Source organism: Lissotriton helveticus, chromosome 10, assembly GCF_964261635.1.
Source record: "Lissotriton helveticus chromosome 10, aLisHel1.1, whole genome shotgun sequence".
NCBI classification, from domain to species: domain Eukaryota; kingdom Metazoa; phylum Chordata; class Amphibia; order Caudata; family Salamandridae; genus Lissotriton; species Lissotriton helveticus.
Window position 1 is genome coordinate 204,526,813 of NC_136071.1, and position 14,115 is coordinate 204,540,927.

Below are 14,115 nucleotides of genomic sequence, written 5' to 3' on the forward strand. Positions count from 1 at the left end.
TAAGAATGCCGGAGCCTTCCAGGCTCCTTCTTGTCCTTAAGGTTGGTAGACAACAAAAAAGAACAGGAGGAATTCTGGAAATGGTACAGTTATGTATTCCCAGAGGAAAGGGGCATACCAGCATTTCTTCCTTCTTTTTTCTGTTGGTGAGATAGGATTATCTCACTTGTTAACATGAAGGGGATGAGGACAATGGGACCAGGAGTAATGAAGATTACCGGTAAGTTTACACACTGCTTGCTATTCTGATTCAAGCATGTGAATCTATGAAAGATCCAACACTGGATAAGAAAACAAGTTACTTACCTGTAACTTCAGTTATCCAGTATTGGTATCTTTCATGCGACCCACCCTCCTCCCCTTAGAGGCTCCCCTCATAGATCGATTTAATGGGTTTTCACTTGTGCTTGAAAATCTGAGGAGTTGAGCCTCTGTTGTGAGGGTTCTAGAGGGTGCTGTCACCTGACAGTCATAGTTCAATTTTGTCTCTTTTTAAAAATAGATAGGCTATTACACTAACCTATTGCCTATGATACTATTGCATACTGCTTTGCTATGGTACCGTGGGACTCCCAATTTGCCAACGGGAAATGATTCAAGCATATGAGCCTATGAAATATACCAACACTGGATAACTGATGTTACAGGTAAGTAGCTTGTTTACTTCCAATGGACAAGGTCAACTAGATGAAAAGTTAATTAAAGATGACCTTACAGAATGGCATGGGTTTAACAAATGGGAAATCTGCTGAAAAGAACTGTTTAACATGATCACCGATTTCTATCACAGAAATTCTTTAAAATGAGTTCTATATGTTAAAAAAAATCTGGTTTTAGATGTTTGACACTTTGATCCCTACCGGTCAATAGAGTTTTCACATATCATGATACCCAGAAAAATCAATTACTACATTTTTATTAGAGTATCCTAACATCAGTAACAACTCGTTTATAGGAAAGATAGATTCATCATCAGGTAGCAGGCTCGTATGCTTTACATCCTTTAGTGCAGTCAACTAGAGAGAATACATAAATATTAACAGACAACAGATTCATAATGATTGTGTTATGTAAGACTAAAACCTATGAAACAATTACATTTAGGACAACGAGAGAATTATCCATTAATTCTTTATATCAATTCCACCCCCAAATTCCTTCCTCTCTGCCACTTACTGCCCCACAATACCAAAAACAAAGGTAAGAGGCTCCAGATCGTCCAACTGCAGATAAGAATTGATTTCCACATCTGTATTGTAACTGGTTTAGCTTAAACACTCCTTAGAATCATCCACTTTTCTTTAGGAACAGGGGCTGACATCTTAATGAAAGCTTTTTTGCTCTGCTTGAGCCAGAATGCTTTTAATTTCCAGTTTGGCAGACATTACTCAGGAAGTTCTTCCCAACCTTGGATCCCTGAGCTCCCAGAAAATGTCACCTAATGTTTGTAACTTTTCACCAGATAGTCCCTTCTGGTTTGACCTATTTGAAAGCCTTCAGACAGCCGTCACAGCCTTCTTCTTGAAAGGGTGGACCTTCATGTTAGCAAGGTACTGATTCACAGTTGGTGGACAGGCATCCAACAGCTACTTAATCAGTAACAAATGAAACAGTTCCTCAAAAGTGTTCAACTTCTTTCCATTCACCCCTCTTTTTAAGATCTTTGACACACCAGACCTCCAAGACTTCCATACCTAATGGGGCTTCTTCTTAGTCCTTGAACTTCAATTAGTGTAGCTTGGGGTATGACCAAGCTTTGTAATCAACACTTGATGATAACATCTTTGTATTTTAGTAGATGGCTCAATATTTACTTCCTATTGTCTTTTTACATGTATATCAGGATCTGTAGCCATGTGGAGAAAAAGTAATCTTTGTCTTTTAGTAGGTGACTCAGTATGCGTCCCATATTTTCCCCAATCACATGGGTAAGAAGGGAGCTGTTTTCTGTGTCCTTATGTCGCAAGCTTCATCTTTGCTGTTCTTAAAGGTTGAACAGTTTGTTTCCATTCCTTCCCTTATACATTCCATCTGGCTGTTACCACTTTTTTTTGGGTTCTGTTGCATGGGTAGCCTGGTATTTCTTCTACTGCTGCAAGAGCGCCTTTACAGTACCCCAATATTACTCGGCAAGACCAGTATCCCATGAGATTGATAACATTGATAGTGTCCACTGTACAACAACACCATTTTTACAGGCTAATTGTTCTTAATTTTCTCGGTGGCATACCATGTTTTCTAAATAAAAATTTTTTTACATATATTTATAATGAGCTTAATGTTGATTAACTTAAGCTCACTACTCAAATAAAAATACTTCAAGAATTTCCAGCTCAATCAAAATACACAGACAGAAATTTGAGAGTTACTGTGACATGAGCATGTGAACACCCACAGTCTCCAGGGCAAGGGAATGATGTAATACAAATATGTCAATTTTTTTCTTCTGATAGAGTAAACCCAGAGAGCGTGCACCAGACGAAAAATTTTCCAGACCAGCAGGGGGACGGAGAAAGTCTATTGCTGTAGGAGAAAGACATGGAGAATCACGAAGAAAGTCTATTGCTCAACCGCATTACATTCCTAGTGAGTATCAAGACATAAATCAATAGCAGTATTATATTAATGTATTGGTTGTTGCTCTTTTTATATAGGGTAAATTCCTATGTGTGTGTCATGGATGTTAATGCTTAGCAGTGAAAAGATGATTTTGTCAATATCCTTAGGGGCAGATTTATAACTTGTGGCGCATCTCTACTAATCAGCAGGGATGCGCTAGAACAGTTGCGACAAGCCAAACCACCCATGTGCCACCACTGATGCGCCGCATTTACAATGCGGCGTACCGTGGCGCACGGATTGGCAGATGCGTGTCGCATCCCCCGGTGGAAAGGCGGCGCATTGCTGGAGTCGCGTCGCAAGCGCGACGCAGCTCCAGCAAGGCTCTGGGTGCCCCTATGCCTAACATGCTGCGTCAATCCTTACTCCTGCTTCAAGCAGGCGCAGGGTTTTAACGCAGCATGGCCATTAAACTGACTGAGTGAAATCTTGAGATTTCAATCAGCCACTTTTCCGAGGCATTCCTGCACCGGAACGCCCCCCCGTGCCAGAACGCCCACACACAAAAGTGACGCAACGGCAGCGCAAATGTGGCGTACGGGGCTTGTAAATCTGCCTCTCTGTATTTAGCCAGTGACCTAGATAACAATTTACCACTCCCTTAAGTTTATGTATTGCCTGTGTCAGTAATTACACAATTCATTACAATCTGGTGCAGTGACCTATTTGTTGACACAGGATATCTGCTCCAGTTGTGTGTAAGTTGGGATTCAGATCCAACTTTCAACATTTGTGACCACAACTAACACACCAGATGCCAGAATTGTTGAACAAGCATAGAAGTAGAAGCGTGCAGTGCAGCTGAGTGACCTCGTTGAAGCCAGCCCCTGCAAACAAAGGCCATAGCATATTGATGTGAATGTAAAGTGCACGAGTACAGTTCTTCAATTTTGTTGTGCACCAAAGTTCAACTTATAGGCACAAAACATGATTCATTAACCGTAGACATATTCTCTGGAAAATGGGATTTGGCCCATGGAAATGATGCCAAGGTGAAAGCCTTTTCACTTATATGAATTCAGGGTTGGTTGGGGTATAGGCATTCCTAGATGGATCCATTGGTAGCAATTGAGACCACTCTTACACTTGTAACTCTGTGGATATTTACCTAACAATGTGCAGGCAGTTTCCTGATGTAGAATTGTGCACAAACCTACTGCTTTCACAGTGAGGGCTGAGTCTTCCTCTGCGGCGGCACTCTGAAGGACACTCTTTATATCTGAATGAGGGAGCAATGGCAGGGCTTTCGATAGAGGCAAAAATATTGTCATGGTAAAATTGTACACATCATTATAATTACACAGGTGTAATAACTTGTGCATTTGAGTACTCATGAAAAACTATGCAGTAGGTACCTCAACCACAGAAAAAAGAGGTCTTTGGTGAATATTTAGCAACTATATTGGAAGCAGTGGGGCTGCGATGCCTAATTGGCCAGTTCAAAAGAGATATACAGGCTGTCTTCCCCCAAATCTCCCCTTTGAGATTAGCAGCGTTAGACTATATAAGGGTGTCTATAGAATAACGCTCTAGTGACCATGCGGCTTTAACATGCAAGATTAGCACCGCTCTACAGCAATGGCAAAAAAATCCCGCTGATGGGCAAAGAAAGTGGCACGGAACCCCTTAGCCATATCTCTTAGAAGTGGGAGGAGTAAAGCACTTTTATACCCTCCAGGGTCAAATTCGCGCTATATAAAACTTTATAAACGAAATAAAGAAGCAAAAAGGAAAGAACAAGCAATATAAAGAAGCTGGACCAGGATTTTAAGACAAACAGCAATCTTGTTGAGGGCTAGCTCAACTTAATAGTACCTTACAACATACAACGGAGCAAGGCAACGAAATGGAGAGAGCTTACAGAGCAGAACCCCAACCTTTTTTGGGGTCAAGCTGTCCAGAAAACCCGGACAGAGCTCAATAGAGCCTTATGAAGTTATAGTGATAAAAAGCTAACATCCAAAATGCTGAAAGATAAAATCAAAGTTTTGAGGTGCCCGCATAGAAATCAAGTATGAGCCACCAAGAGAAGGAAGGATGGGCCAAAATGTGTGCAGTCCTCAGATGTAAAGAGTTAAGCGATTTGTGAGTCCTCGTAAATAAACTTGACTAAAGTAAAATAAAACATCAACTGGTACGTCTCCACAAAACAGTGGACTCAATATATACAAGGGCTGTACTAATAGGAAGTAGTACTTCCAGCAGCAGTGTCTTTATTGGGAAATAGTGAGAGTGCAACAACAATGACAGAGTCGTGTGCGTGTCTGGGGAGCTTACAGACATCAACAGCACATACCCTAGAGAAAGATCAAACAGTAAGCTTACAGCCATTGGAGCTCTGGTACCTGAGGATGTTATAACCACTTCTCAAAAGGCGATGGAATACTCACAGCTAGCTTGATGACGGCAAGTCGATATTCCAATAAGTCAACAGGCTCAGTATGAGCATGTCGAAGCTTTGACTTAGCTAAAGAGTGGGCAAGACTTTAAGTAAGTTAAGAGTAGTTAGCGTTCGTGGCCTTAACAACCTTCCAGCAGCATTCCTTAAATCTGACTCCACACAATGCACACACATTTTAAAAACAGCCTTTCTGGGGCCGTATCACAGTACAGTGCATTTTCCTTGTTTGCGCAGGGCACACCTTTTAAAAAGAAAAATGGACTGTATTGGATCAATGCGCTGCACTTGGGACAATGCATTCATGTGAAAAACAGAGCAGCTACTTTGACGCTGCTCCATGTATCGCAGTACAGGCAGTAACCTGCCTGCACTTTTAAGGGAGGATTAGAGATCCCCTTGCAGGTGGGTGCAGTGAGTGACTGCACCCGCATGCAAGGGTATGTCTGGGGGTCCCAGAGGGCTGCCCTCAGGGGGTGCCCTGTTAGTGCGCCACATTCTAATGGCAATCTCTTAGGGCGCCTCCTGACTGCTTCTTTGCCTCTGCGCCCCCGTCTATAATACGGCGTGGGTGCAGAGGCAAAGGGATTCCCTTTTTGCATTAGCAATTTAGGAAATCACAAAAGATTGCGATTACCTAAATTGCAAAACAAAAAAACTTTCATGCATTAGGAAAAGCCATTTTGCAATTGGAAACGGACGATTTTTGAGAATCGCACTGTTTGTGATCGCAAAATACCTTGATGCATGTGCCCCTAAACCTTTTTCTTTACCCCAGAATGATTAGGCATTAGTCATTCAGGGCCTTATTTATGAGGCCTTACAACACTTTTGTGCAGCCTTTGCGCCATATAGATGTGTCACTTTGTAAACCTCTACACCGCATTATACCTGCATTTCGTATAATGTATGCAGGGTGGGCATTCCGATGCACGAAGGCCTCATAGAAGTGGCGTAGTGAAATCTATCAGATTTCACTGCGCCAATTCTAGGTTGCCACTGCGTCAAATCCTTATGCCGGACTCATGGCAGTTAAGGGTGATGCATTGCTATAATCATAGCCCTCCTCCTGCATTGCTGGAGTTGCGTCAAGCTTCTGACAAAACTCCAGCAATGCGTCACTTTGTACTGACAGGTACGTCAGGATTCCTGACCTATCTATCATTCCTTGTGACATGGGCACCGTACATTAAATACGGCGCATCAATGGTGCCTCAAGAAAGGCGCAGTGAAAACAGTTGCATCGTTGTTTTCACGCAGCGATGAGACAGTTTTCATAAATGCTTCCCCCAAAGATTATGGCAACGCATTCCTGCAGGGCACTCAAACTTCAGCTCTAACATCCATTATAGCCATGCTCTATTCTGTGGATAGACTAATATCAGGCACCAGGATTTGTGATCACATGATACCAGTTCCCAAACATCTACACTAGTTACATTAGGAAGCCAGGGTAAACTTCAAGATGACCTACTTGGTTTACAAATCACCATATCTGCAGTGGGCCGGCTCACAATGGGCTGACTCATTTCGTGAGGAGCCCAATGTTGCAGGGACATCCAGAAAGCTGAGAAGCATGCAAAATGTTACATTTGAAACTAAGCGATTTTGAACTAAAGTAACTGTCACACAATCATTCTCTCATTTCCAGATTACATCTAATTTAATTTCGGAATGTAATTTTTATGGATTTTTACTGTTTACCGAAAGTTTAAAAAAATTCATATCCATCGTTTACTTATCTTAAATTGTTTTGTTTTATTCAATGACCTTTAAAAGTGACAGACCAATGTGTGCAATACTCCAAAGCATTCTGGGTTGATTCCTTCTTCAGGACACATTGGTCATGATCAATAAGGCATTTCTAAGCCTAGAAATAGGAAGAGATTGTAACAGATCCTAATTAGTGCTAACTGAAAACCACACAGGTGATGTGGCAGGTGATTTCATAGAAAAAATGTGTTGGATTTAAATGGCAATTACTATTATTATTATTATTATTATTATTATTATTATTAATATGATGTAGTCTTTTGGAGATAATTACAATATTGACGCCAATATTTATTCTATTTTATATGGAAAGTATTATTAAGACATTCACGAAGGGTCCTCTGTCACCAAAATATGGGATAATGCACGGGCGTCGGGTAATATTTAATAAAAAAGTGCATGATAATCTATTTTGGGAAAGCAAACAAAAGTGAAATATCCTGGAGCGTGGGAAAGAAGTACTACGTTGAGTGTGTGTACGCCAGTACAGGGGATAGCGGCATGAGTAGGAAATGGTGGCATAGCAGAAGTTAAATGAAGATGAGCAAAGTGGTGGCCATGTTGAGATACGTGACTTGGGAGTAATGGAATGGTAAGAAATTAAAATTATAAGACCAAATAAGACAAACTAAAGAGAGAGGAGGAATCTCTTTAAAGAGACGAAAAGGTGCCAATTATTAAGAATGCAGAAGATACTGAATATGTTAACTATTGTTATTGGCAGCATGAAAATTATCTGATTCAGTGTGTATGTAGAATGTGACCAGTGTTGGTTTTGCTAGGGGTAAATATGTAGCATACTTTCAATTTGTATTTGTGGCCAGACGGGGGATGTAACATTGCATTGCCTACAGTAACTGCACTGCAGTGCCTGCAATAGTGAGAGAGCAACATTTCTCATTTGAGTCCATTTGTCATTCTGATGACTTGCTTTGCTATTTTACAAAGCATTTCTTTCAAACTCCCAACAACTTTGTATGTGAAAAATGGCTTTTCAAAGTAAAACTTATTTAACACATATTTCGTTCTGTAGTAGTGACAAATAATTCATGATTGTTTGTTTGATTGTTTTGCCTTGTTCTGAATAAGTTGATAAAAAGATTGGTCTATCATTGGTCTACTTTGCTCTTCATTTAGGCAGACTTTCTCTTATAATATTTGCTATTTTTTAACTGGAACTGTTCAATATGTTTTGTTGGTAGCCTCTTTCTAAAATCAGTTTTTTTTCTAGAAACTCATTTTTATTGGTGTCACTAATGAACCTCTTGATTCTCGTTAGTTGGCTTAGTGGAAGATTTTGGTTTTGTGAGTATCTGTGAAAACTACTGAAATGCAACATGTTGTTTCTATCAGTTGGTGTGGTGTATAAAGTTGTACTGATTTTGTTATTGAGTATTTCAGTGGTGATGTGCAAGAAAGGAATGTTGAGTCTGTATGTTGCCCATGTATTTGATTTTTAGAATGCACAATTTGTTGGGCAACAATGGTATTTTTAGGCTTTTTTCATCTTTTTTCCAAAGGATCATGTTATCATCTATGTATATTTGATATAAAAGTAAGCCTTTGTCGCATTTATTGTTGTCATATAAGTTGTCAATTTCAATTGCATATTTAACCATGAACAGATTAGCGTAGCACAGAGCTGCTGACAATCCGAAGGATGTCCCATTTGAATGAATGTTGTTACACCCAGAGCTCTCAAAGTAGCTGTGATACAACATGAAATATAACAGTTTGAGAACAAATGTAGAGTTTGCTCCTGGTGTAGAATGTCTCAAAAGAAACTAGCAGAGTATGGAAATACCAATGTCCCACATACCTGGTTACACACTCCCACCTTAGAACTTCTTTTTCACCCTCCCGGAGAGTTTGTAGTAGCTTTTTCAACAAGCATTGGCATAGCCATTAGGTCCCACCTTTGGGACTTTATAAGTGTTTAGCCATGCAGTACATTGTCCTTGGTGCTGTGCCACCAGGGATTGAAGAGCTATACAATTACTACACACTGGGTCATGCAGTGTGCTTTAGGAATACATGCTTGCCTCAGGAAACATTTATGGACACATTCCAAGGTTTTTGAATGCACAGACAGAAAGACAAGTCAACAGCATTATAGCATTCTATGTGCGACTGCATCAAGTATTGAACAGCCTGTGAAAAAAAGCAGTGAAGTACTTTCCAATGGCAGAGACGTTGCAACCCTTCCTCCCAAGGACTCTATTCACTATGCACCCTTCTCCAGAGTTTTCCATTGAAAACACTGCTCGCACCATCCATTTACCAGCAAACCCCCTGCCCACCCTCTGTCCCATCCCCCTGGGTATAGGAGCACTGGACATAGCAACAACAACAAAATGCTCCCATTTGTCAGGTAGAGGGAAATAATGAATAAACAGGGACCATGCCAGTATCATTTAATCCCTGTGCACCAAAAAACAAAAATATTAACCTGACCTTGTGTAATGTAACTGGTGCTTTTGTAAACTACTCCAATACCTTTGGGTCAATTGAGTTCACGCTCTATAAAAATGCCCCCAAAAATTAATTTGACCCTGTGTAATATAACTAGCACTCATGTAAAGCACTCCAACTCCTTCGGGTTGCTCAAGTTCACATTATATAATAAAAAATGCCTCACAGTCCCTGGGGAGCTGCCGTGAATGTGCATTGAAATTAGAGCTCTGTGAGGAGGAGGACGACGACAGGAAGATACAGAAGGGTGGGCATGCAGCGACATGGGAGGAGGTGGGGGGATGGGTGCTGCTCCCATTTGTCAGGTAGAGGGGAAATAATGGATAACAAGCATTTGCAATGCAATAGGTCTCGCATTAGGAACGTTTGAGTTTTTTGTCCTGTACATGACAAATTTGTTATTTATGTGATATTTTTGAAAATTGTGAAATTAATAGCTTTGTCATTTACAATGCTAATACTTTTAATTTTTGACAATGTGACACCTATAGCATTTTTAATGCAACATGTTTTGTATTTACGTGACTTAGAAGTATTGATTTTACAAATAACAATATATCTTTTTTTTAAAATAATTAATACTTAAATAAAGGTTATTGTAATTTATAATGGCAATAGCTTAAACTTTTGTAAATAACTTTTGTGAAGATTATGTTCAGTGTATTTTATCATGACTAAAATATAAGAACAGAAGTGAAATATCAATTTTTTTTGTGACATTTGTAATAAAGCTTGAAACATTGAGAGAACATATTTGAACCAGTTGTTGTTGAATGTTTGCACAGATTGATACTGTGGTGGCGCTGAGTGATGTGGTGGCGACAAGTGATGCTGTGGCGTTCAGTGATGCTGTGGTAGCGCATAGTGATGTTGTGGTGCCCCCGAGTGATGCTGTGGTGCCCCTGAGTGATGCTGTTGTTGTGCGATAGATAGATAGAGTGAGGGCGATAGATAGATAGAATGAGGGCGATAGATAGATGGAGTGAGGGCGATAGATAGATGGAGTGAGGGTGATAGATAGATGGAGTGAGGGCGATAGATAGATGGAGTGAGGGCGATAGATAGATGGAGTGAGGGCGATAGATAGATGGAGTGAGGGCGATAGATAGATGGAGTGAGGGCGATAGATAGATGGAGTGAGGGCGATAGATAGATAGAGTGAGGGCGATAGAGTGAGGGCGATAGATAGAATGAGGGCGAAAGATAGATGTGTGTGGTTGTGTGTGTGTGGTTGTATGTGTGTTGTTGTATGTGTGTGCGTGCATGGTTGTATGTATGTGAATGTGCGGTTACAGAAGGATGTATGTGGAAGAGCAGCAGATCAGCATATTATAGGAGAACAGTGAGTTAAAGAAGGATGCGTGTTGAAGAGATCAGCAGATCAGCACAGGAGAAGAGAACAGGGAGTTAGAGAAGTAGGCGGTGGAAGGGAACAGCAGATCATCACGGGAGAAGAGAACAGGGTTTTGGAGAAGGGGGCGGGGTGGAAGAGAGCAGCAGATCAGGATGGGAGAACAGAACAGGGAGTTAAAGAAGGAGGCGGGTGGAAGTGAGCAGCATATCAGCACAGGAGAAGAGAAGAGAACAGGGAGTTACAGAAGTAGGCGGTGGAAGGGAACAGCAGATCAGCAAGGGAGAAGAGAACAGGGTTTTGGAAAAGGGGGCGGGGTGGAAGAGAGCAGAAGATCAGGATGGGAGAACAGAACAGGGAGTTAAAGAAGGAGGCGGGTGGAAGAGAGCAGCAGATCAGCTCAGGTGAAGAGAACATGGAGTTAAAGAAGGAGGCGGGTTTTAGAGAGCAGCAGATCAGCACAGGAGAATAAAACATGTAGTTAAATAAGGAGGTGGGTGGAAGAGAGGAGCAGATCAGTACATGAGAAGAGAACAGGGAGTTAAAGAAGGAGGCGGGGTGGAAGAGAGCAGCAGATCAGCACAGGAGAAGAGAACATGTAGTTAAATAAGGAGGTGGGTGGAAGAGAGGAGCAGATCAGTACATGAGAAGAGAACAGGGAGTTAAGTAAGGAAGCGGGTGGAAGAGAACAACATATTAGCACAGGAGAAGAGAACAGTGAGTTATATAAGGGGGCGGGGTGAAAGAGAACAGCAGATCAGCACAGGAGATGAGAAAAGGGAGTTAGAGAAGGAGGCGGGTGAAAGAGAACAGCAGATCAGCACAGGAGAAGAGAAAAGGGAGTTAAAGAAGGAGGCGGGTGGAGGAGAGCAGCAGATCAGCACACGAGAAATAAACAGGGAGTTAAAGAAGGAGGCGGGTAGAAGTGAACAGCAGAACAGCACAGGAGAAGAGAACAGGGAGTTAAAGAAGGAGGTGGGTGGAAGAGAACAGCAGATCAGCACAGGAGAAGAGAACAGGGAGTTAAAGAAGGAGGCTGAGTGGAAGAGAGCAGCAGAACAGCACAGGAGAAGAGAACAGGGAGTTAAAGAAGGAGGCGGGTGGAAGAGAACAGCAGATCGGCACAGGAGAAGAGAACAGGGAGTTAAAGAATGAGGCGGTGTAATAGAGCAGTAGATTAGTACGGGAGAACAGAAGAGAACAGGGAATTAGAGAAGGAGGTGGGTGGAAGAGAGCATCAGATCAGCACAGGAGAAGAGAACAGGGAGTTAGAGAAGGAGGTGAGGTGGAAGAGAGCAGCAGATCAGCACAGCAAAAGAGAACAGGGAGTTAGAGAAGGAGGTGGGGTGAAAGAGAACAGCAGATCTGTACCGGAGAAGAGAAATTGGAGTTAGAGAAGGAGGCGGATGGAAGAGAGCAGCAGATCAGCACGGGAGAACAGAACATGGAGTTAAAGAAGGAGGCGGGTGGGAGAGAGCAGCAGATCAGCACAGGTGAAGAGAACAGGGATTTAAAGAAGGAGTTGAGGTAGAAGAGAACAGCAGATCAGCACGAGAGAAGAGAAAAGGGAGTTAGAGAAGGAGGCGGGTGAAAGAGAACAGCAGATCAGCACGAGAGAAGAGAAAAGGGAGTTAGAGAAGAAGGTTGGTAAAAGAGAACAGCAGAGCAGCACAGGAGAAAAAAACAGAGTTAAAGAAGAAGGCAGGGTGTAAGAGAACAGCAGATTAGCACATGAGACGAGAACAGGGAGTTAATTAAGGAAGCGGGTGGAAGAGAACAACATATTAGCACATGAGAAGAGAACAGTGAGTTATAGAAGGGGCGGGGTGAAAGAGAACAGCAGTTTAGCGCAGGAGAAGAGAAAAGGGAGTTAGAGAAGGAGGCGGGTGGAAGAGAGCAGCAGATCAGCACAGGAGAAGAGAACAGGGAGCTAGAGAAGGAGGGGGGTGAAAGAGAACAGCAGATCAGCACGAGAGAAGAGAAAAGGGAGTTATAGAAGGAGGCGGGTGAAAGAGAACAGCAGATCAGCACAGGAGAAAAAAAGTAGGCGGATGGAAGATAGCTTAAAGATTATCACAGGAGAAGAGAACAGGGAGTTAGGTATGTCATGTTATGTTATGTTATGTTATTCAAGATTTATTAAGCGCACGGGCACCCAGAGGTTTCATGGCGCTAATGGAGAGAAAGATGGAAAACAGTAACCTAACCGTGTGCTTGCTTGAATAACCAGGTCTTCAGTGCACCCCTGAATTCCAAAAGATTAGTGCGTCTCTGGAGTGACAAGGGAAAAGAGTTCCAGACCTTTGGGGCTAAATGAGCAAATCGGCATCCGCCAAGACGTTTCTTTTTGAAGGAAGGCAGAGTGAGAAGGGACAGGTGGGCAGAGCGGAGATTGCGAGTCGGTTCATGTTTGTTTATGAGATTGGTAATAAACTTAGGGCTTTTTCCATGGAGAGCCTTAAAGGCCAAGCAGCCTATCTTGAAAGTTACCCGTTGGGCTATAGGTAACCAATGAAGAGTGGCCAGCAACGGTTTCGCAGAACTCCTACCGTTGCTTTTGAAGATAAGTCTAGCCGCCTGATTTTGCACGCTTTGCAGGCGTTTAGACAGAACCAGGGAGAGGCCTAAATAGATGGAATTGGAAAAATCTAATCGGGAGAGGACCAAGGCGATAACCACCTGGATGAGGGCAGAGTGCGTGAGTAAGTGAGAAATGTTCTTAATCTTCCGTAGCTGGAAGAAACTAGACGAAATCACCGCTCCCACCTGACTTTTCAGAGAGAGATCGGAGTTGAGGGTGATTCCGAGGCTTTTTACCGAAAGAGAGGGGGATGGAGGGAATCCCATTGATGACGGCCAGAAGTGAGGGCCCCAGCTGGTAGAGCTTTTACCCGGTAGTACCAGCTCGGTCTTTCCTGGGTTGAGTTTTAGGTGGTTCAACTCCATCCACCCTTGAATGTGCAGCATAGTGGCCTGAAATTCCTCGACGGAGTCTGTTAAATTTAGAGGATAAATAAGTTGCAGGTCGTCCGCATAGTTGTATATTGTAACCTTCCTATTTTTTAAAGAGTGTAGTAGGGGTTTAAGGTACAGGTTAAATAAAAGGGGGGACAATGATGAGCCCTGCGGAACGCCGCAGGTGGTGGACAGTTTGGGTGCTATGAAGTTCTCAAGCTTGACTGCCTGTGATCGGTCGTTCAAAAAGGACTTAACCCAGCCGAGGGCTGCGCCTCGAAGGCCGGCTTGTTCGACACGGTGTAATAAGATGGTGTGGTCCACCGTGTCGAACGCTACCGACAGGTCCAGGAGCACCAAGGCCTGATGTATGCCCTTATCGGCGTTTGACCTCATTGTGTCCAGGACAGCGAGGATCACCGCCTCGGTAGAGTGCGCCTGGCGAAAGCCGACTTGGTTGAATTCCAGGTAGTCAGATGCCTCTATAAAATTAGAGATACAGCTAGCCACATGGGCTTCTAGAATCTTTGCACCAAAAGGGAGGAGG

General features: G+C 42.6%; 1 protein-coding gene across 3 annotated transcripts in view; it reads left to right on the plus strand.

The window, feature by feature from the left end:
* Positions 1 to 14,115, plus strand: part of RSPH10B (radial spoke head 10 homolog B) — a 517,038-nt gene that overhangs the window by 301,056 nt on the left and 201,867 nt on the right. For all 3 annotated transcript variants that reach the window (XM_078665151.1, XM_078665153.1, XM_078665152.1), the window contains one exon: positions 2,454 to 2,586. In XM_078665151.1, coding sequence (XP_078521277.1) covers positions 2,454 to 2,586 — 133 coding nt within the window. The remainder of the gene's footprint in view (positions 1 to 2,453; positions 2,587 to 14,115) is intronic.